General features: G+C 42.1%; 2 protein-coding genes across 2 annotated transcripts in view; one reads left to right on the top strand and one right to left on the bottom strand.

Annotated features, from left to right (window-relative positions):
• LOC134451561 (von Willebrand factor A domain-containing protein 3B-like) overlaps positions 1-14,121 on the bottom strand; it is a 24,565-nt gene extending 10,444 nt beyond the window's left edge. The window contains exons 1-11 of the mRNA XM_063202067.1: positions 13,959-14,121; positions 10,646-10,734; positions 10,436-10,549; positions 9,428-9,597; positions 9,219-9,337; positions 8,646-8,806; positions 8,236-8,448; positions 6,171-6,325; positions 4,751-4,889; positions 1,996-2,127; positions 635-733 (exon numbers count right to left, since the gene is read on the bottom strand). Coding sequence (XP_063058137.1) covers positions 635-733; positions 1,996-2,127; positions 4,751-4,889; positions 6,171-6,325; positions 8,236-8,448; positions 8,646-8,806; positions 9,219-9,337; positions 9,428-9,597; positions 10,436-10,549; positions 10,646-10,734; positions 13,959-14,115 — 1,548 coding nt within the window. The 5' untranslated portion in view covers positions 14,116-14,121. The remainder of the gene's footprint in view (positions 1-634; positions 734-1,995; positions 2,128-4,750; positions 4,890-6,170; positions 6,326-8,235; positions 8,449-8,645; positions 8,807-9,218; positions 9,338-9,427; positions 9,598-10,435; positions 10,550-10,645; positions 10,735-13,958) is intronic.
• A 551-nt stretch (positions 14,122-14,672) lies between these two features.
• tmem131 (transmembrane protein 131) overlaps positions 14,673-25,047 on the top strand; it is a 68,729-nt gene continuing 58,354 nt past the window's right edge. The window contains exon 1 of the mRNA XM_063201510.1: positions 14,673-14,794. Coding sequence (XP_063057580.1) covers positions 14,674-14,794 — 121 coding nt within the window. The 5' untranslated portion in view covers position 14,673. The remainder of the gene's footprint in view (positions 14,795-25,047) is intronic.

Here is a 25,047-nt window from a genome sequence, read left to right as displayed (position 1 = left end):
AAAAATGAATTAAGATTATTTTCTGAAAAGGCACTTAGGGGGTTTTGCATCTGAACTCTTCATATATACTCCGTGTGAGGTACATTTTTAAGTTGGAGTGTTCAGGTTTCTATACATGTGCAGCATTGTAACTTCTGTTCACCATGGACAGAAAGTCTTAGCCTGAAATAGACACAGTAGAGAACTTGAAACACGCTAAAATGTAATAGCAATGTGACCCCTCATTATGCAATTATAGCAACACTAAGTTGGAATGGTCTCCGATTTGAAAAACATACAGATATAGCCACATTAAGACTGATTTTGTGCAGTTGCAGTCCATGATGGACAGTCAGTATACCTACAGGTAATTGAAGAGAATTTCACCCTGTTACAGTAAAAGTGGATGAACTAAACCCACTCTGGAAACACTGCTATTTTTATGTTGATTTAATTCTGCACAAATGGAGTGATTGATGCACTAATGGAATGGTTGATGCACTACTTGTGGCATCCACTAACGTGCATTGTACATACTCCATACAAAGTGTGTCAGTTAATGAATGTTCATCCTAAGGAGGCACACCATGGCTTCTCTGAGATAAGGCGACATATGATGTTTGACCTTTGTTCCCGGCGCAAGATAAATTAATACCTGATCAGGCCTGCCATCCGTCAGCAGGTACACAGCCTCAGTGTCTTCAGCTGCCAAGGCAAGAGACAGTGCGCCCAGTGTGTTGGTAGAGCCTCCTGCCTTGTGACGAAAATGAGGTTGATATTTTCTAAATTTGTCATAAACCCATGTTAATAAAGTACATGTGTGCATATCAAAGGGACCATTGAAACATTATGTTGGATCGTTTTTAGTACACACATTTAAGTAACCGTTAGTGTTTAGGAAACTTCTTTATGGAAAACAACAGTATATTGTAACCACATTCTAGCATGCACTGGAGAGTATGCGTACGAGTACACGAATATCTTAATAGTAGAAGGCACTGATTTGGCACCATGTTTGACTGCACCGTGCAGGCTCGATAATGATTATGATTCGATAAGGTTTAGAAGGTCCATAAGATGTTTTTTCCGCAGTCAATATGAACAGTTGTTCTAAGCTGCCACCCTATGGCAGCCACGCCCCTTTAGGAGACTAAGAGACTGAATGGAGTTCAATGAGAAAGTCACACCCATTTAGGAGACTGGACTTGATCCCACTCCGTTGCATTGGTGCTGCGTGGCACACGTTATCTTGGTTACCATAAGGAAAACTTTTGATGCACGGTCCTTGCAAGGTGTGTGCAATCTCCATTGATCACCCACACACATTAGGGTCAGTGATGCTCCAGCGGTGGCACACGTCAGGACATCACAACAACAGCCAGTGCCATTAATATATAGACTTTTTGTTTGTTTGTTTGTTTTTAGTTGACTATCTAAGAAGAATATTCATTGCAGCATATCAACCACCAATTTCTAATTCATTTATGGGCATTAGATGCCGTTGCGCCACCTGACGTCTGAGCCAAAAAAAAACCCCATCTTTGACACATTAAGAGCTTGGAAGTCGGTCTCATGGAAGCTGCATGGTAGGCTAAGCCTACTGTATGTGCATTGAGGGCAGAGGTGTCAAAAGTAAAAGTAAAAGTAAAAAAAGATACAGTTTTCCAACACAAGTAATTTTTCTGAGTAATCTGAGTCTGCTAATTCTGCACTGGTTGATCAAGTTTGTGGAGGGTCCTTGTTAGGATTTCAGTAACAACACAGTCTAGCTCATTAGGTACAATGGAGTAAATTATGTAGCAGCTCTGTAATCCCATGTGCTAGTATTGTAATTACACCATAAATGTACTTTTACTTTTGACATATCTGATTGAGGGGGAGAACACAGGGGGCTCCTACCGTAGGGCATTTTGTGATGCGAGACTAAACGGGGATATAAAACCTCTCAAACACTAACACCTCTATCACACACACACGTTGATAACTGACCCCATCCCATGATGACCCAACACACACCTGCAGCTTGTCTAGCCAATGGCGTGCGCTGATCAGGGCCGGAGAGCTGAGCTGGGTTAGCGTGTCCCTCCACGGCACCACATGAGTGCCAAAGCCCAACATGTTTACTCTCTGCTTCTGGCAAAGCTGCTCCTGTAATTACCGTACAAGCATTTCTGGAGTTGCTCCAAGACAAAGAGACATATACAGGGGTGATAGTGAAAAAAAATCCTGAGCCTGAACTTTTTTCCTGGTCGGGGAGGGGGGGCCGGGGGACGACGGGACATACTGCATATGAGACGTAATGTAGGCCTTATTATTATTCAAACACATTATTCAAACATTTAAGATAATGTTTTCATTTTTGCATTATTTCTATAGTGTTATTCACGAAAACACAGATCACTGCCCTGTTGGTAGGCTACAGCACTTGGCTGAAAGAAACTGACCACCACGTTCAATTCTAGCTGTAAAAACGAATACCAACGTATGCAGTTAGAAATGCATTCTAGGCTTGTGATGTTGCACTAAAGTTATTGAGGTGGGTATTGAACCAATGCAACATTTCAACACCAGAATGCATTTCTGAAAACATGGTGCATATTTTACCACATTGAATTAACTGAAAGCTACATATGTAGCAGCCATACCAAGACAGGTCAGTAGGAGGCAATACTACTCCAAAGTACAGTAACTACACTCTGTCCAAAATAGAGGAGGTGATTACCAATTAATTGAGCAATACTTTTAAATGACATGACATTTGCTGCAAGCTGATAAGTTTCATTTTCATTGGGACATTGCTCATATAACTTGTATAGGCTACTGGACATACGTTTAGATAGCCTACTCGTGGCCCCATGGTCTACCTATAACCACAGATTGTTTAAGGGCTGTGCTATAACCCCTGCCTTTCCGTTGTAGGGAAACGCCCTTTAATTACCGGTACATGATATTTAGGGCACAAGCGCATGATTGGCTACATGCAGGCCCACGTTCACATCGCATATTTCGACTCCACGGATGACAGAAACAGTGGTTATTACGGACAGGACAGTATATATACCCTGTGTGACTACTGCGCGACTTTCGCATTGGGTTGTAGTCAATTAAAATACATGAAAATCACTCGCGTGTACACACGCCCATTACAATGTACGAGTTGAAAAGATAACAGAAAGCAACAAAAACAAAGTCAGGACCGAATTAAGCTACATGAAAATAGCACAGGGCGTGAAGATAAGATGAACATTCACTGCATGTCTAGGTGACACCGTGGTGGCCACATGAACGCAAGCCAAGTATTTGAAGTTCATAAGAGTCTGATATTGATAATTGCACCCTGCCCGAGAGTAGGGATTAAGTAGCCCAGAGCGTGCATCGTGCGTGGAATAACTGGATTCGATTACGCAGAAGGGCTACGACAGGGAGCGCGCGAGAGAGAAAGGCTGTGTGAACCTGTGCGAGGCTGTTTGGGGGTTTTCACAGAGCGCGTTGGTTTAGTCAGCATAACTAATATAAACATCTCCCTGAAATCAGTTTGACACGTGGTTTGTCAGGAATGACGCAAAACACCATCCCTCAATCAACAGTAGACCAAAATCCACGAACTCAGCTCACACTAGCCTACAAGGGGTGTAGGCTAACTAGGCTTGCCAAACATTAGCGATCCAAGCATTCCATTGTCATTTGGACATGTCGCAATGGTAGCCGCTATTCCAATGCAGACCACATTTACGCACTACACCTAGAAAAAAAGTATCATGACGGGCATAGCATAGCCTACCGTTTGAGCATACAGACTTTTTTGAAAGAACGTCTATCTCCATCAAAGTTTGTCAACATTGCGCAGTCATTTTAGCGCACATAAATGAGGAAAATAGACGAACCTATTTCAAACACACTCTCACTGAGGCCCGTTTATGCGCATCAATAAGCCGTTTATGGTCAGGTTTTTGGAGTAACCTGCGCAAGGCAAAATCATTCGGGCCAAGCCAACATGCCACAGTGGGCAAATTAATAACTAAATGGCCTTACCTTCAAACGTTTTCTTGATCACAGAATTTCACTAGTATTCCACTGACATCCACACGGTTCAACACACCCATCACAACTAGCAAGCCATGTGGATTTGTGCTAACAATAGTTGCTAATTTTTATCGGAATCCAAATGGTCTAGACTTGGCCTATAGTACTTTCTTCCGTTTCTTCAGTATAACGAGATGCCATTTTTGGATTTGCCTCCGTCGACAGTGAAAATATCTGAGAAGGGTAACCAGTAGGGGCCTAGAACTCTCTTTACTGTGCATACTGACAGCCAATCTACTTCTCCTTTCACTAGAACTAGAAGACTGCCGCCAGTGCTGTGGTGAGTGACTCAAGAGCAAGACGTAACAAATTGATACATTTTTCAGTAAGATGTCGGGATGATACAATTATGGGCTGCTGCTCATTTGGGTTCCTTTCGCGTCTCTTACAACAGGCTGTTGCGCGCTCATTTATTTTCACCATACATTAATGAAGGCCTACGCGATAGTTTATTATTTTATTAATATTGGGGAAATTATTATTTTATTTTTTTTCTACAGCCACGCTACGCCGGATTTCCGGCGCGGCGCCGGACTGCTATCACCCCTGCATATATTTAAATGTTAAATCCGGATATGTAAGGGATAGATAGGATCTGTTTGCAGAGAAAACCTTAAATGTGTGCTGTTTGCACAGTATGAAGTCAGATAGTGTTAAGCCCTGTCTCCGCTGTGCTGCATATGCAAACCTCTAGGAGCTTGGAGATGTTCTCCTTTAGCCAGGGCAGATGGCGCCGCATGGACTCGGAGGTATCGAGGAGGAGGTAGACTCGCTGCTCTGGGATGTTGCCAAACAGTCCTCTGCTTCCTTCCGTCAGCCAATTAATCCTGTGGGAAAAAATAACACTGAGTAAATAACTGATGAACTGTGCATGAGTACAATTCTCTCAATCATGCTTCTCTCTGCCTCTCTCTCTCTCTCTCTCTCTCTCTCATACACACACACACAAACACACACACACACACACACACACACACACACACACACACACACACACACATACACACACATACACAAACACACACACACACACACACACACACACACACACACACACACACACACACACACACACACACACACACACACACACACACACACACACACACACACACACACACACACACACACACACACATTCTGCATCGATACCAATGTATTGTATGCACTATTACTGTATGTCTACATCAGGACAGCGGGCCCATGCAATTGTCTGTGTGTGTCCCTGTGTGTTTTTGACTCTCTTTTCTGCAGATGCAAGGTGGCTAATTGGTGGCCAAATGGGCTGTCCCATACACACAATCATAGGTGTGCACAAATAGGGACAGGTGGTGCTAAATCACCTGCCCCTTTGCACTACTGGACAAAAAATGCCCTTTTTGAAAGTAATTTTTTTGTCACAATACACTGTGGTCCATGATGACATGATCTACAAATGCTTCACAAACAAAAGCATGTGACAATAATGGCCCGATATGATATATAACCTCTATAGCCTAGTAAGGTAGCCGGAAGTTCCACAAGCCCCCTGCACCTCCCATTCCCTCCTTTCAGCACCTGCCCCCAAAAATGTCCGTTCACGCCTCTGCACGCCATCATCACAGGGTCAGGGTGTACTCCCTTGACCCTTAATCATGGTGCTTGGCTATTCTTTACCCGGCACTGCACACTGGCTTTCCACTACAGCATACTGACGTGCAATACAACTTTCCCCTTATTCTATAGTAACGTTGTTGTGTATAATATGACAATCGTGCATAGCCACCCTTTATGTCTCTTCATGAGGTCAGCATGTCTAACAACTTCAGTGCATCACACTCGATTGCATTAACCCATTAAGACATGGGGATATAAATTTGCTGTTACCAGAATGGCAATGACCAAGTCGTAGTACATTACTAAAGGCCCTGTGTAATGTAATAGTATTGAAGAACGGTAGTAGTTATCTTTTCAGTGACTATTACAGTGTGCCACTGGAGGTACGGCGTGCATTAAGGGGCTACTTTACTCAATTCAATCCTTTGTGTTATTTGTCAAGCAGTTGGTCACTATTTGTATGCATTTGTAATTGGTATTTTGGCTTATAGACGGTGAAAGCAGTACAGTACCTCCTCCTCATGGCTTCAATGGCTTTGAGCATCTCCTCCTCATACCGTCTACACTTCTCCGCAGTGACATAGACGTGAACCACAGACCCATCCTTCCAGCGCATGTGCACAAATCCACTGCAGTACTTTGCATTGATCAGTTTTTTACATGTCTCCTGTAACATATAACAACAATGAGTGATCTACAATGTTCATGCTCTATACTCTATAGTTTCTAGTGGATGTAGAGGGTCAGAAACAATTTCAACATGCTCATGCTACTGCTAATGGGGGCATTGTTAGTTCACCTTTAAAAATATCAACTGTAAAAAATATCATCTCAAAAGCTATGCCACACCAGCAGACACCATACAACACACTAGTACCTTTTGGGATGATATTTTGAGTACAGCCTGGCTAATGATATTATGAAACCATTTTTTTTGGCGATAACTGGAAAAATATTGGTGCTGTTGCTTTCTACTTTTTATGGCGACAATCAAGCATGAACGTACAATTACTGACCAAATTTTTAAGAGCTACGATTAATATTTCCAATTTTAAGTGGAAAAACGGGTGGATAAGGATATTATGCAGGTTTGCTGTTTTGGACATTTTTACCCGTTTATCAGTACATATAGAAGAGATTAAAAAAAATGTAAGTGTAGTATTCCTTTAATGTTTACCCTTCAATATGAACCCATAAGCGTCTTCCTTGCATCTTAAATATACTCTCAATTGACTCCAAAACCTTCACTGGTCTTGAATGCTTAAAACCATGTTAATTATCCCTTTGTGGGGGGTAAAAAGGATGTGCTGAACCTTGTACAGTGAGATGGAACATTATCAAACATGGACATTAAAAGTTATTCTTCAAGGTGTTTGATTTCCTGCTGAACCAGACCCTGAAATCCACACGCAAGAATGTCACATAATTCTTGCTGGTGGATTCTTGCAGGTGGATTTCAGGGTGTGGTTCAACAGGAAATCAAACACCTTGAAGAATAACTTTTAATGCGCATGTTCGATAACTTTTAATGCGCCTGTTCACTGTACAAGGTTCAGCACATCCTTTTTACCCCCCACACGATTCATATCCACAAAGGGATAATTAACATGGTTTTAAGCATTCAAGACCAGTGAAGTCAATTTAAGATGCAAGGAAGATGGTTATGGGCTCATATTAAAGGGTAAACATTAGAGGAATACACTTACATATTTTTTATTGAATCTCCTATATGTACTGATAAAAGGGTAAAAACTTCCAAAACAGCAAAGCTGCATAATATCCATATCCACCCATTTTTTACATTTTTCCACTTAAAATTGGTAATTAATTAATCGTAGCTCGTAAAAATTCGGTTAGTAGGCCAATTGTACGTTCATGCTTGGATGTCACCAGAAAAAGTAGAAAGCAACAGCACCAATATTTTTCCAGGTATGGCCAAAAAACATGGTTGCATAATATCATTAGCCAGGCTGTATGTTAAGTTAGTATGTTTTTCAAAAATATAAACAAACCATTAGAATGGCCAGGATCTCAGAAAGGGCTGAACGACAAAAACGGCAGTAGGCCTATTTTCAGATACTGATAAGCAGGTCTCTAAATTAACTTTTTTTCACAAACAGCCAAAATGGCTGGTAGATGTTAATCATGCTATGCAAACGCACATTCACCAATGGTCCAAATAAAAGTGGCTAGTAAGTTGTTCTTTTCTACCAGCCAAACTGAAGTTTCACCAGCGTTTGGCCCGTTGGCTGGTGTTCATTTAGAGCAGTGCTGACAAGTCAAGGGTAGAGCGAGCCATACAACCGCATGTTGAAGTTGGCAGGAAATGTCCTTTAACTCGGTAAGAGATGGCGTTAGAAACGTGCTGTTACCAGAATGGCAATGACCAAGTCATATGTGTATTACTAAAGGCCCTGTGTTATATCATAGTAGTGTAGTACTCTGGTAGTTAACTTTTCAATGACTACAGTGTTCCACTGTTGGAACTGCATGCATTATTGGGCTACGCAATATTCAAGCCTTAAACTGGACCAGGCAAAGGAAAAATTTACAATTTCTTTTAATCGGGTGACCCACCGCATCAGACTGGAGATTTTCATCCGCTGGCATGGATTTAATGTCAACAATGCCATCAGAGTGATAAAATGCACAACTGGCTAGAGCATCGTAGATAGTCAGCCTCTGTGCCTTTAATCCAAACTGTTCAAGCCACTGTTTGGAGTCTAGACAGGCGTCTGAGGAACAGCTATACCACAAGTCTGGTTCTGTGAAAGCAATCATTATATACATCTGCGTTTAAAAATAAACTGTAAAGCATGGGGTATGACATGGTATGAGATGGCGTGGAGTTAAATGGTGTGGTATGATAGCATTGCATGGTATGGTATTGTATGGTACTGTATGGTATGACGTGGTATGGTATGACAGGATACAAAGTTAAGTGTAGTATATTCCCATTCCTCATACACAGTATTATATTACTTCACAATACAGGAGAAATGTAGTGTATGACAGGGCATGCACAGCCTGCCTAGTTCATTGTTTGCAGTGTTGAGTTCTGTCAGCATGGCTTGGATTTGATCTCTTGTTTGAAGGGCCTCTGCTTTCTCCGCCCAGACCAGATAGACATCCTCTCTCACACCACAACCTTGACAGACACAGAGGCAACTGTGTTAAAACAACTTCTCACTATCATTATGGAGACACTGAAAACAATGCTCAGAACTACAGTGTGACCAGCAGTATATCATACAATTAGCACGAAGGTTGTTTTGCCTTTGTGTTGCATATTTAAGAAGCAATGGTATGTTGTCTTGTCTAGTAAGAAATGTGACCAGAGGGGACTTGCTGTAAAAAATAGAAACAGACTAATTCTGTCTTATCGTAGCATTCTACATTCTTTCTTATTTGATTTTGATCTATACATTTATTGATTTACTGGTGATTGAAAAATCGATAAAATGATTCCATGTGTGTGAGTCAACTGTAACCTGGAGTAACTAGACTCATTTCCATTCATGGATTATTTTTAAAAATGACTCCAAGTGTTGGTATGTTACCTGGCGGCATTCCTCCGACGAGCTTCGTAGGAAACTCTGGAACCTCACACTCTGCTTTGTTCTGTGATGAGTCACGTAATTCGTCCACAAATACAGAAATCTCCGCGAATGCATGAAACCTGAATAACCAGTTGGAAAAGAGAAAATAAATCTTGATTTCCCAGCCCATTTGTCTGACTATTTTTAATGCTATTGTGTTGAAAACTCACCTTCCAGCAGTCACAAAGGACAACTGCTTTAAGGCCAAGATAGTTTTCTCTAACTTGGCATTGAATGATACTGTGTGCACAGGGCAAACATTGCCAACTGGTCTCTTACTGAGAATGTTTGTGATGTCATCCCCAAAATCCCCAATAGCAAACAGGTAAACAGCTTCAGCCTGTCAAACCGAAAGAGAAACAGATGTCACATATTCAGTGATCCATCAACACCATCCTAGAGTAAAGACGAAGAATAAAGAATGAAGAGAAACCGGTAGAGAAGTCATACGGAATTCTCTATGAATATTTATATTTCTCTATAATAATCATGTATGCATATAGCATGTGGAACTCAATGGATATTGAAACAATTATTCTTATCTGGAAAATTTGTCTTGTCATGTGAATCTGCCTTGTAATTGGAAATCATGTTTACTTAGCCATCAGATAAACTGAGCGAATGAAAATCTGGTAAATGTTGTCAAATAATCTGATGGTACAAAACACAACTGGATTTTTAAAAATAAAATTCATATATTCAAACTCTGTGTTCCTGGAAACAACTTGAGTTAACAACCTAATCAGTTACCAGCTTTTTACTATATTACACAATCTCACCACAGTGTCTTCCATGGCTTTGGAGAGAGCACTGGCGAGATTGTTTGAACAAGAGGTTTCTGGTTCCAAGTCCCATAGCCAGTCAGTGGCAGACTGGAGGTGCTTCACATCGCTGTCCACTTGTCTTTGCCTCCATGAATTTGCATTCATTCCTGAACTATCGAGTGTCAAAATGAAAGAAAATAAAAACTCACTGATGTGATGTGATAAGTCATTATTCTGTTCTGTTTTTTTGTTTTTTTAATTAAAGGCTGACCTTCCTTACCAAATAATATTGAAAGAGTCTATTTGTGAAACTTGCTCATGGATGGCCTGGCTCAGTGCCTGCTTGCCCCGTTGATGATGCAAGGGACTATGTCCAAAAGCCACAACTACTGTGATCCGTTTTTCCTGGATTACACCAAAGAGCTGCCTGCTGTCTGTTGTCAGCCAGGCCAGTCTCTGCTGATAGAGTTCAGCTTTGTTCTCAAGTATTGTGCAGATTTCCTTCAACTCGTGTTGAGATGCTGTCAACTGATCAGATAGACATGTTCATCATCAAACAAGTGTCAAATGCTTGTTGCAGTAATCGTGTGATGAAAATGTTAGAAGCTGATATAGGCCACATACATTGTAGAATGCACCATGGATGGTGAACTGTGGAAACATTCCACATGCATACTGAGAGGAAACAATCTTCCTCAAGGAGTGTACATACTCTGAAAGGAGCAATTGACATAGTTAGGTCACTGATTTCACAGCCAAGATGCCCTTATCACTAAACAAATTGGACCAGGCTTAGGTTATGGTCTATTATGTGACATATTCAGCACAGACTAATAGTAGGGTCGTATTAGGTGCAGTCATTTCAAATTGGTGTTAAAGTTTGGTTTTCACGTCCAAGTTGAAGTTTAGGGTCTATAGAACAATTTGAGTTCGAGTGTCAAACATACAGATAACAAAATAGCCTGCGGGGGGCGCTCTAAAATATATAAACTGCTATAACTTTTGATTATTTAAACCAAATGTAACATATGAGGTATGTATGGATTCAGCATGAAGAGGAGAACCCGGTGAGCTAAGTATTCGGTTATCAGATTAAAGACACACTATGTAATAAACACACTTTTAGCCAATGGACAGCAAAATCCGGGCTTTTTTAAGATAAAGGGTGGAAATGCCCTCAAAGTTGCAATGAAACATAATTTATTGTTACAAGCTATTGTAAATAAAGCCTGGGTTATCACTTAACTTGATTTGTTCAGAATATCCCTGAAGCACACAGATACTTAGGATACCTATACACAAATATGGCTGCATAAAGCCTATGTCATACTTAACACCCAACTTGCAACTTTGAGTTTATGAATTTAGGATCATGAGTACCAGCTTTTTTTTCAATCAAGTCATCATTTTATTCACAAAAAACTTTATATCTGAAAGAAAGTAAATCAATAATAATAATAATAATAATAATAATAATAATAATAATAATAATAATAATAATAATAAGGATAAGGATAAGGATAAGGATAATGAAGATGATATATACTATGAGGAACAACAGTTCTTCTGGCATTCAAAAAACAAACAGAAGACCACATTTATCCCAATACTCCACTCTACAATAACTATGACAGAGAACAGGTACAATAACAGTCAGTGGTCAGTCTTAGAAATTGCATGTGCACTTGCACAGACGTGTGCACTTTAACTCTGCCTTCATGCACTTGCACCAAGATCTGGCAGGTCTATTTGTACAAGTACTAGTACAGCTGCACTTCACCTCTAGTTGGAATACATCTTTGGTAGTGTAGTCCAAATCTGGGAACTGTCCATTTGTTACCAGATTGGCAGGCATTTCTGGCAAATGCAGATAATAAGACAGAACGTTTTTTATTCCTGTCAACTGTGCTGGTAACAAATGGACAGTTCCCAGATGACAGAGATGTCTTCATAACAGCAGGTGATTGTGTCTTCCATGTATGAAATAGTCCTATAGTATTATGCATTATGCTTGCCAAAGGCCTCTGCTTGCCCCCAGCAAGCGTACTAATTGTTGTCCGACAGTTTATTATTAAGTATGCTTGCGGGAAAGCATACTAATTGTTCATCAACAGTTTATTATTCTACATTTTTCCATTCACCTCCATTCATTAGTACGGTGACTTTGAATCGTTGCAGCGTTAGAGATAGAGACACGGTTTGAGTGCCAAAACGAACAGCTCGAAAAGGGCTCACGGTGGTGTATTTTTCGCTGGCCTACCCCCTTTCATTCGTTCACCAGACTCGTTTTCCTCAGTTTTCTCTCTGTTGTCCCGCTCATTGAAATGAATGGTAGAATGGTAAAGATGATGTCACAAACTGTGGCAGTTAGAGTGAGAGGTGACCTGTCCTGTGTTTTAATAGAATAAAATAAACCGCTTCACCTTTCGACTAGGTAAAGGCATTGTCAGAGAGGCCTTGGCTCTGAATACAAACTGTGTTAAGAATGATCATTAGCCAACTCTTCAAAATGAGAGAGAGCAGTTTTAAAATCCCTATGATGTGACCCCATTCACTTAGAAACATTGTGTGAACAGCTCAGCGCATAGGCCTGAATATGTCCACTTTTTGACTGAACCATTTGGCCTAGAAAAGTGATCTCAGCTTTGACATGAAGAACAGGGTTATGCCATTTGTGTGTCAATATCATTTGACAACTTGCAAAACTTTTGGAGATAAGGCTGCACATAGTACTCAGCTGTTGACTGCCACCTTTAGAATCTTCATTCATACACACACACACATGCAGCCTTGTAGAACCTGGACAACCGTGGCCTAATATGCTGCTGTGGCCACTCTATACAGTAAGTGGCAGTGGCCTACTGGGTATTGGGTGTCTGTCAGAGGGTTGCAGGTTCGAATCCCACCCTTACCTCTCCCTACCCACCCATTGCTGAAAGGCACCTGAAGCATCTCCATACATGCATGCACCCACACACACACACACCCACACACACACACACACACACACACACACACACACACACACACACACACACACACACACACACACACACACACACAGAGCTCTATCTCTTTCCCTCATGTTTCTGTGTGTGTATACGACAGCTCTGTATGTGTATGTGTGTGCAGAAGCCAAAAGCATACTAATAGCATTTCTCCGGAAATGCAGTCTTAATATTATTATTATTATTATTATTATTATTGATTTATTTTCTTCCAGATATTTTTTTGTGATTTTATGTGTTAATAGAATATGGCTTGATTGAAAAAAGCTGGTACTCATGATGCTAAATTCATAAACTCAAAGTTGCAAGCTGGGTCCTAAATATCACATAGGCTTTATGCAGCCATATTTGGGTATAGGTATCCTAGGTATCTTTGTGCTTCAGGGATATTCTGAACAAATCAAGTTGAATGATATCCCAGGCTTTATTTACAATAGCTTGTAACAATAAATGATGTTTTATTGCAACTTTGAGGGCATTTCCACCCTTTATCTTAAAAAAACCCTGAATTTTGCTATCCATGGGCTAAAAGTGTGTTTATTACATAGTGTGTCTTTAATCTGGTGACCAAATACTTAGCTCACCCGTTTCTCCTCTTAATGCTGAATCCATACATACCTCATATGTTAAATTTGGTTAAACTAATCGAAAGTTATAGCAGTTTATACATTTTAGAGCGCCCCCCGCAGGCCATTTTGTTATCTGTGTGTTTGACACTCGAACTCAAATTGTTCTATAGACCCTAAACTTCAACTTGGAAGTGAAAACCAAACTTTAACACCAATTTGAAATGACTGACAAAAATTGCATAGGCCTACGACCCCACTATATTGGAAAATAGGACAATAGCCTATCGATAGACAAACATAGGGTAAATGTGTCTATTATGCCCCCACTTTTCTTTCCATTTTACGCACGTATGCATTTACCTTCGGTGTGCTTAAAGCTGATGTTTGCCAAGATCTGAGACAGTCTGAGTTTACTTTGCTTCAGCCCATACCACCTAAGCCACTCGGCCGACGAGATTAACGCATTCAAATCATGATCCTGGGATGATACGGCTCCTCTACCGTCTTCAGGGCACATTTCACACAGAGATGCCATTTCTGCAAAACAGTGCGCAAACGTTTGACGTGGTTCAAATGATATCTTCACACACCACACGTGTCACTTTACCTTATGTTGTCGTGCAAAGCCACGTTGAATTTACTGAGCACGAACTCACCTAGTAAGTAAAATAATGTTGTTTTTTTAACCATGCATGAGCTATCATACGACCTGTCAGGAATAGTGTTGACATTGGTAACAGCTGGTTGCCAAGCACTCTGTCCACTCACCCTGTCCTGTCCTCTCTTTCCACACCTACTTAAGTCCATCGTCAAGGCCACCTTATTATTTATAACTGCCGATCCAGTAATTAAATAATGTTAAAATAATGCAAACATATTTTTGAAGTAAGCTACTACTACTAGACCTCCTCGACAGCGAACTTTTATTGAAGTTTAACCGGGGTATGGTTTGGTGAATAACTTGAACTGCAGCTGAACTGCAATTGCCAAACTGTCCACGCGGCGGCTCGAGCCCATGCACGCTGTTTATATCAGCATGAAAACAGTGGCTCAGTCGTATTAGTGAAACATCAGCATGGCGAGTAAGGGAAGCGCACAGAGTTTTGAACACTTAAAAAGAACAAAATTATCATTCATGACAGTTTTAAGAATTATATTTATTGCATGTATCCACGTGACACAATCAAGTAAACAAGGTAAGAAATCTTTTATCAATTAAGTATTTATCGATTTTGATTTGTTGTGTTATTGATTGCCATGCTCTCCAAGTAATTTAGCTAGCCTGTTAGCAACTTCTGTGACCGAGGTGCCGAGGTAGCCTCTACCGTCTTCTCAGGCACAACGGAGGGATATGAGACGTGTCCACCTTCGGCAACAAGCTGAGTCCCCGAGACTCAAAATACCCGCCTCAGCAAAATGACAGTTCAAGCCGTCCATAACAGCACTGCATCTGTCACAGTTGAGGATAATTTTCATAGAGTGCTGGAATTTAATTAAATATTCATTATACATCAGACAAATACGGAACATACCCATAGTTGTTGGGTGAAAGTATAAGCCAGTTAGCTCATAGCTGCCCAGCTCTACCTATTTGCTTGCTAGCTTAGCACAAAATGATGTTTGTAAAGAAGAAAATAGTCTTTGGGTGTATGTGTACGGGTATAACATAATTTTAAAGCAGGAAAAACATGCGTACATCATGGCCAAGTTAATTATTTTGGAACAGTGTGCGCTCGACTTCTGGAGAGTTGGGGAGGCATTTCCCCTGATACTGATATCGGAGTCGGCTCGGCACTACTGCATCGCCCTCCTGTCAGCCAACGTAGCACTGGGTACATTGTTGCGGCTACTGAAGCTACAAGTTGGCAAGGTGTGTCAGGGTCACTTTGTAGCTAAGATGAACTGTCACTATTACTGTCATTATGAAATGTTGTTCAAGCGTGGAATGGGTAAATCTAATGGCAAGTTATTAAGCTGAATTGAGCTGAACTGGAAACTTGAATACGAAACTTGGGCTATGTCCCACATGAGTTTTGAGCGCGTCTATCAAAAGACTTAATTTGGTGACAGTCATTCAGTATGTGGTACGGTCGCCTGAGATATTGACAACATATCCCTCTGTATTCTGAAATCAGCTTAACCAGTTGACGTAAGGTTGCGCCGCTCTTTCAGCTGTCAGCTAACGATATACCAAATAGTAACGTAAGCAGACAGCTGGGCAATGCTACACGTTTGCTGAAATTGTTTCTCCCATAAACAATCTTGTTGTCTGTTTTGGAGCGACTGCCAAGGGCTCGTAGAAGTCTATCTTCAACTTGCTTCCACTGTCTTCATACTTGTCCGATTTGCTCGTGACGGCCACGAGTAGGCCTATTTCGTGAAAGGGTACAAATTTGATCTTTTCCCCTTGAGCCTTTGCCATATTTTGCATAGATTATAGTATTTGTTTCTTTGTTTGATGGTTTATGGTAGTTCAGAGAAGTTCCTTCACTGAAATAGGACTGAGCCACTTCCATCATTTGCATATAATGTAGTATTTGTTTATTTATTTGTTGGGTGAATGGTTTATGGTAGTACAGAAAAGTTCTTCACTGTGAATTGTGGACATCTCATGGTGACATAGCAATGTTGGGTTTCTCCGCTCAGCTGTAATGAGGAGAAGAGCTTTATTCTGGTTGCCCTTGAAAATGTGTATCAAATTGAAAAGGACACCCCCGCCCAATCTCTCTCCAGGTGCTCCATTTAGGTCAGATATGGGGAAATGGTGTCTGTATCGCCCTATTTGTGGAAGTATTGTTCTTAATATTTAACCTACAATTCGTCCAGAGAAGAAAGTGAACGAGCATAGGAACTGAACATTCTTAGACTTGTCAAGTAAAGTTTCATGAAGTGATATCAGCCTAAATAGCACCAGGTCTTGCTTAAAATGAATGGGAAGGGTTAAATTGTGCAAATTAATGGACAAGCTTTTAATCAGTTTTTTTTTTTTGGGGGGGGGCATTATTATTTGTCTTGTAATAAGCAAACGTGATTCACAATGAGCCAGGGCGGTACATATCTGATGTTCCGCCGCGTTAATGTTAACAGATGCTCTGAGAAGTGATGAAGCCAGTTAGATCAACAGTTGGCAAACACACTGCACATGACAATGGTCAGGGGAAATGCGTTTCCTCACCAGGCTTATAAATAAGCTTTCACTCACCCTCATTGCACTCAGTGCACGCATGGTCAGAGATGCAGTTGTCATTGACCTGTGATGCTTTGGCACCAACTCATTACTATGCTGTGTGGCTAATTTCATGTCGTGGACCATTTCACCATGCATGCAATGATTCAGTACAGGGAGTCTCATTGTGTCTCTCTGTCTCTCTCTGTCTCTCTCTGTCTCTCTCTCTCTCTCGCTCTCTCTCTCGCACGCACGCACGCACGCACGCACGCACACTCTCTGTCTGGCCAGCAGAGATTCTTCACAACTCTGAAAGTCCACAGCTGTCTTTCTGTCATTTGTCCTCCTCTCCAGTCTCCACATAGTAGTAGTAGACCAAAAAGACAGACCACACATTGATCCCATGACACCTTCCTCTGGCCCTCGCCCACAAAAGGCAGGCTGTTCGACATTTCACAGCCGTTCGCCAGATCAAAAAGTCAAGACTTTTCTCAGTGCCGTGAAGGACAACTGGAAAGCTCCCCAAGAGGGGCCTGCTCTAACTCTTCCTCTCATGATCTCACTCCAGTCCTCTGCTGCAATGAGTTACCTTTAAACCGTGGAATCTGCTACCAGGTCAAAGTCCAAACTGTTTCTTCCTTAGGCTGGACTCTTCAGGACAGACTATATTTAGGCTATTATATTAAGACTACGGGATCACTCATTAAGTAGATAGATTGTACTGACGTTTTACTATATGACTGAAAAAAAGTGAGACCATTTTGTGTTTGTTTAGCTTTGGAACAAAGGGGAAGACAAATTGTCTTGTATAGTAATCATAGCTTTGCCACGCTATCAATTTGCAGCATGTCTGCACTTTTCTGTGGTGATAAAAGAGTAGCCTGATGTGATAGTGAAAGTTCTCCACACCCTGTTGGTCACATGTTGGCTGTTCTGCCTCTGCTCTCTCCTGTCTGGTCCTGTTGCTGGATACTAGCCATGGTCCGATTCACCCCTTGGCCCAGGGCCGTCCACCACTAGCTTGCCCTTCCCATTCACACAATGCCACACATTGGCTGGTACACCAAATAACCTGGATCTCTATTTATACATGTAGTTTTCCACAGACCAGGTAGCATTGTGTGGTGCTACAGGCCAATGAAAGTGTGCATGTACCCCAATTGACATGGCATGTTGGCTGTTGATCAACTTGAAGTGCTAGTTATTTTTTTTAATCTGGTGCTGCATTATATAATGGTCTATGTATGGGAAACACTGAAAGGACTGGGATTTAGCCACTCTTCAATGGTCAAGGCTACTGAAATGGTGGTCACATTAAAGACCTCTTTCACAATGTAAAGTTAGTTGAATATATATGATATGAACATGTCAAGTGTCAGAAAATTGACAGAATAAAATGCTCAACGTGCTAAAATGGGCTGGAATTGGAAATCCAAACATGCTGCTGCCAGAAAACTGGCAGAATGAAAAGCTGAGCTTGAGAAAACGTATGTCACCAACTGTTTTTCCCATGGGTAGTGTTTTTTAATGGTTATATCAGTGCTTAGTTGCATGGTCATAAACCACGATAAGACAGTAAAGGCATGATGTTGAATCACGATAGCCCCGAGCAGATCTTTCAAATGTGTTCCTTTTTTGTACTTCCTGTACTACTTCCTAGTCACTGGCATAGCCACTTACTATACGTCATGCCTCTACCAAATCAAACAATAACTTATTTCAAAGGAGATTCGCACTCCACGCTTCTAAACAATCCAGTGCAACCGGAGCAGGACTAAATTATAAGTACAAAGGAAAAAGAATCTGGTGCCACACTCTGATGAAGACGCATGTCGAAACTGCACTGAAAACAATAACTTATTTCACTTTTTGTTTGCTTGTTTGTTCTTAGATGGTACAGTAGCATCAAGTTAACTTCAATATGTCATTGGAGATATGTAGCTTTCTGCTCACACCTTTACTTAAGCAAACACCTTGGCACATCTGCACGTGTCTTTTTCACTGTACCAGAACAAATTGTTCTAAGACAGAGAAATAGGTTTGTGATGAGCTTTCTTGTTTGTCTGTGCTGTTTGACAGCTTAACCACATGGGTCTCCTCTAGGCGTCTCTAGTGCCTAGGGCAGAATAGAGCAAAGATCATAAAACAGTGGTAAAAGTGACAAGTGGCTTTGAAAATAGAACGATATTTATGCACAGTAAGGTGCTCATTCGACACATAGGTTGTTTAAATGATGATGTGCAGAGTGCACTGCACAGTTGCCACAAATGTTAAATGGAGACCTCACAGCAAAGTGAGTGGGTGCACAAGAGAGATTGAGCTTAGTCAAATGTGAGCGCAAAAGCGGTCTGTGCTGTTGCAGGGTACGCCCTGTTCTTGCTGCTGTACACAGCACAGCACAGCACAGCACACGCCAGTGCCTTTTGTTGTGGCCATAGATCAGATTCTTCCAGGTACGCCTCCACCAGGTGATAGTGGAGTGGGCCCCTTTTGTTCAGAGGACTGTGGCCGTGTAACACAGAGGGGGATGTGGGGTGAGACCCAGGTGACCTTGCCTGTGATATTGTGAGTTTTCAGTCGGAGTGAGGTTTGGGTTTTTTGTGTGTTACAGCAAGTTCATTTTGTTACTCCAAATTGAATTTGTATCTTTAGTCTTTAAATAGACACAAAAATGCAGTTGAAAGACATGCTGTTGTCCTCTGGGTGTGTCAGCACTGCCCACAGTCTGTTAAGCAAAGTGAAGAGACAGTCCATGGACTGACCTAATGCCTCCTTCACCAGGAGGGTAAAGAACTCAAAAATAGTGCTAATGGTATGCACACACATTCAGATCAACAAGTGTTAGATCAGAAAAAAACATACAAGTTACAGAATCTCTACTGGATGACAAAATACTCATAGCTGGAGGTAGGCTTACTATGTAATAAAACTGGGAGCAGAATCAGTACGTGGAATTTTACTTTGTGGGGTGAATAACTCGTCGCCATTGGAGTTGTTGCTTTTGTTTTGAGACATATCAATCATGTCCTCTGGCATAGGAGACGGGCGTCCCTTCACAGACACTGCCACACCTGAGCTGTCAATGCTCCTGCCTCCCATGTGGGTGGATGGCACTACCCGCCTGTCATTTGTCTTGGTGCCACCCTGGCGGCAGCTCTAGGTGTAGGTCCAGTGTTTCCCACATATACTGTAGACCAGTGATTCTCAAACTGTGGGCCTTGAAAGTATTCCAAGTGGGCCTTGAAATAATTTTCTAAAAATCTAAATACAGTTATAGTCTGTGTACTTTTTTATTATTTGTTATTGGGTCAGAGGTGGGCCCTGAACATTAGTGAAAATTTCAAGTGGGCTCCAAGTTGGAATGGGTTTGGGACCCCTGCTGTAGACCATTCTGTGGATGTCAACTGAGCACCACAAATTGTTTTTTGCCCTTTCCCCCACAACTTGATTTCCTGCATGAGAGAAAGAGCGAGAGTGTGAGAGAGAGACACACAGAGAGACAGAAACAGTTATGCATATAAAAGGGGCACACACAGCACCTGCATTGGCCTGACGTTTGCAAGGGGCACAAAACAATACTATTTGGGCTGTGTTGGAAAGACTGATCTCCCCATCACCACTGGAGTGCATCTCGGCCAGCTGGGAGGGCAAGATCGTAGTGCAGCATAGCAAACACTTCACAACTTTGTTGTCATGCCAATAAGTTTAACAGCCCTCGTGTCTGTGGTAGTGTCCTGAGATGTAATCTGTGATTCTTCAGAAATGTTTGTCACTTTCAAGAAGTGACTGAAACCGCTGCAACAGCAGCATTGCTAACACAGAGCCTATAACCAGCTCTAGGGCATCAGATGCGTGACAGGAGGGCTCTACACAAATACGCGCAGGTTCATTGACGGCTTCAGCTGGGTCCAGCACATAGTTATCTGAAAAGCCCCCCACTCAATACTATATACAATGGGCCCGGGGCAAGGGACACCCCCTGGCTTCCCTGAACATGTTCCATGTGTGTTATTGGTTCTCTTCTGCCATAACTGGTATGTTGCAATGGATTAATCCAGGGTTCTCAAAGTCAAACTCAAGCCCATGGGCCAAATCTGGCCCACAGACTGAGTAATTTTATTTGGCCCACGAGATCATATCAAATATGTATTACAGTTGGCACCATTAATACATAGTATAATAAGACTTGCACATGAAATTTGGTGTCACAATATGATTGGCCTACGCCAGGAAAACAGCTCACACTCAGGCAACACTCATGCGTGTGTACATTTGATGGGAATCTGTTTGGGAATCTGTTTGTGAAATTTGTCAAGTGTGTGTGTTTGTGTGCGCCTGCGTGCACAATTTTAGTACTTTTTAGTTTTTCAAAGTGAATATTGAGTTTGACCCACAAATTAAGATTTTGGCCCTTGGTCAATACGAGTTTGACACCCCTGGATTAAACTAATAAAGTGCTTTCATGAACTGCTGAAAGTCTCAAGGACGTCTTCCCTCCGGAGGGGAAGTGTCCTCGGAGAAATCAGAGGGAGGAATACCGGATGATGGAGTAAGGACAACAGTTCAGTGATCCCGAAAACAATGCAGTGGAAGCTCAAGAGGAAAACAGGATTTAAATATTTATATACCGAGATCTTTAATGTTCCTCAGAGTGGTGGGGAGTGATTACAGTCTTGTTATGGAAATTAATCTGAGCAGTGCGGAAGTATTTCCAGTTGACCTCAATTGGAGAGAGCAGACAAAGCAGGCCTATGTTTACGCATCCTACATAGTAAATATGTGTCTTTTTTGTATTTGTTTGGGACCTATTCAGACAGAACCGTTAAACTGTGAGAAAGTGACAGGAAATGAGTGGGAGAGACATATTCGGGAGGATCAGGAAATAACCTCGGGCCGGAATCGAACCTGGGTAAACCGGTGCAACAGTACGGTGCCTTAGCCATTTGAGCAGTATCCGAGGCCGGTGTGCATGTTCTTTTATTTTTTATTGTTATTACATTTCATTACATTACATTACATTGCATTTGGCAGACGCTTTATAACCAAAGCGACTAACAAATGAGGACATAATCATAGCCAGCATCATTAGCAGATACAACGTAAGCTTAGTTTGTTTATGTTGTTGTTTATGTTTATGCACATGGCACACAGGGCATGCGAACACAGACTGGATTATTTGCCATTTTAGAAGCACCTAATTCACCTGCTTTCATCTCTTCCCCTCTCCCCATCTAAAGGTGACTGCAACAAAGACCCATGGGGGTCTTCAGGGAATTGGATGTTGCATTTTTTTCTAAACAAAAAAGGCTGCAGAGGTGCTCATTGTCTCTTGACAGCCAGTGAAAGCTCCATTACTCGAATGCACGCACCCTCGTTTCTGGAACGCTGCGCTGAAGCAGTTAGCCCTAACTGGCTGATTTCCCCCGACTTCCCATTGTCAATCCTCACTGGCCTGTGACTGAGCCGTCAGTGTGTCCAGGACAGTCTTTGGCCAGGCCCTGGACAAAGTCATCCAACCCCCCAGTACATACAATGTAATGAGGACCAAATTCTGCCCTCCCCCCCTGTCTCCCTGGGCCTGGGACAACTGACCACTATTTCCCTAAGTGTGTCTGGTTGCCTGCGGAGTGGAGTTAAGTTTGTGGGAGGTTGTGTTAAAGCGTGTTAAGTGGCATTTAATGTGTGAAGATGCTCTGTAAAGTGGCTGCCACTCGGGGACAGCAAGCCAGCAAGCCAGCCAGTCAGCCAGCTGCAGCCATGGTCCACTCTGCACTGCATTGCACACTGCACCATGCTACCGCCTGCAACCAAACCACCCCACCACCACCACCACCCACTTTCCCACCCGGGCCGGCCATTCTCTGCAGGTGTTGATAGCCCGCCGCGTGGATCTCCTATCAGTCTGAGATCCTCCTGTCATCGCTGTCATTTCACAGCTATCGCTGCGGACTTTTTGCTAAAGTTTGCTATGTGGGGGCTCGGCGGGAGGCAGCTTGTAAAGCATGAGGGTTTGCTGTTCCGTTTTAGCCTTTAGCTTTAATTGGAGCGACAGCGAGACGGATATGAGCTGCGAAGGCTGCGGTCGCTCTGCAGTTAGAAGTGTTAGTGCTGTGGTGAGTGGAAGAGTAAGTGTGAGTGAGGGTAGGGAGTGTACGAATGAGAGAGAGAGAAATGGAGCAGAAAGAGATGGAGAGAGAGAATTTGTATATGTACGAATTGGAGAGAGAGAGGGAGAGAGAGATCGCGCAAGGGAGGGGTGTTGTGTGACTCTCGTGACTAGAGTAAAGCCGAGCTCACCCTGACTCTGCTGCTGTAAACTCCAGCGCCGTTACAGCACACCGCTAAACTAAGAATAGCACAGAACGGACCTTGCAGAGCAGAGAGCTGTGCAGAGCAGTGCGTGTTGAATATGATCACACACCCGCACACACACGCGTGCACACATGCGTGCGCGGCGCGCGCACACACACACACACACACACACACACACACACACACACACACACACACACTAAGCAAGTGAAAAAGTATTTTGCTTCTTGTCTGGAGTGTGCGGAGTGTGCTTGCAAACAAACTAGAACTAAACTTACACATCACAGAAGCCAAGGGCCTGACATGAAGTCCCCATAGCCGTGAATACTGCTTGTCAGCAAGATCTGTTAAAGAGCATGTCCTGTGTGTGTGTGTGTGTGTGTGTATCACAATCTAGAGTGTCAAGGCTTGTTGATTGAATAGTCAAGGGCTTTCATGATACTGTATGTTGTGTTGCGCAAACATGTTCGTCCAACTGGAAGCCTCATCATGCAAATTTCAGGGATTATTAAAATTGATGTGTACTGTGAGCAGGTTTATCACAGAAGCCTGTACTTAAGGTTCATTACAGAGGTACTATGCACACGTTGTATGCATACTGCCTGGTTGTGCTGACGATAAACCCTGTGCCGTTTTTACTCTGGCCAATATCCTGTGCTAACTGATTTCTCAAAGATGTGTGTCAAATGCCTCTGGACAAAGCTACAACCACTCACGCCACTCATTCCTACGATAATGTATGCATTTGGGATGTAATGCATCATGATTTTAAAATGTAGTGTCCTAAACAGTTTGGGAAGCCGTAAATGTTTTGGGCAGCGTCACAAAAGTATTATTGGTGGACCCAGGCTAACTCAACAGCACTTTGATAGGAAAATGGATAAGAATGTCGAAACCAAAGCATGTTAGATTAGATCAATTAAAAACGAACAAACCAAAACATTTTAGATTAGATCGAGTATAACAGGAAGTGGCTTGACATGCTACTGAACAGCGGCATGAATTCTAGTAATAAATGATAAATGATAACTGCTGGTATAACGGATAGTCGTATTTGTGAGAAAGGAAGCCAGCTGTGGGTTACATTGCAATTGCAGGAGCATTTATATCCAAACCAATTGCATGTATTGCAGACCTTAGTTATTGACGATCACTCATTCTAAACTTCATCAGCGTCTGTACCTGCTGTACAGCTGTTCGATTTTGAGAAATCACAATTACGTGTATTTCAATCAAAATACTGATATAACGTTTTTTTTTTAATGATATTTCTTAATTGTGTCAAACAATTCACAATCCTCCCTCCCTTCAGCTGTGTGAGTGGAGGGCCATAGTGAAACACTCAGTGGTGTTCTGCATGAGTGTTGGGTAGTAAGTCTGCTCTGTGCTCGCAATGGCTTAAGTCAGCGGTTCCCAAACTTTTTTGTCTCGCGGACCCCCTAAACCTCTTAGTTGTGTCACGAGTACCCCCTAATTCATGTTTTATATCGCTTTCTCTGTCCTGATGTGACTGCTCCATACATTTGTTATAATAATAACATCTTTCCAAGTACCCCCTGCAGTGTGCTCGCGTACCCCTAGTGGTACACGTACCCCTGGTTGGGAAACACTGGCTTAAGTGGAGGGGAATGTATTGCGCTTAGCGTAAGCTACCTTTTGGCAGTATAGACAAATGACAAATTATGCTTCAACTCGATATTATAGAGTTTGATATTGTTTGACAGCAGTATTGGTATCACTATATAAATTCCATATATTGCACAGCCCCAACCTGCTGGTAGTAAATGTTTCTCAATACAGCAAGTCTTGACTCTCTGTATGAAAACACGTACAGTAAGAGGAGCTTGCTTGACATGCAAATAATGTCCAGGTTCTTAGAATAAAAAATCCTGTCATAACTTAGACCGCAACGCTGTTTGTTCTTTCTCACAAACGAGTATCCAATCTGACTCTGTTGTTTGTCTTGTGATA

Source organism: Engraulis encrasicolus, chromosome 6, assembly GCF_034702125.1.
Source record: "Engraulis encrasicolus isolate BLACKSEA-1 chromosome 6, IST_EnEncr_1.0, whole genome shotgun sequence".
In the NCBI taxonomy this organism is placed as follows: Eukaryota; Metazoa; Chordata; class Actinopteri; order Clupeiformes; family Engraulidae; genus Engraulis; species Engraulis encrasicolus.
This window is presented reverse-complemented; position numbering and strand designations above follow the sequence as displayed.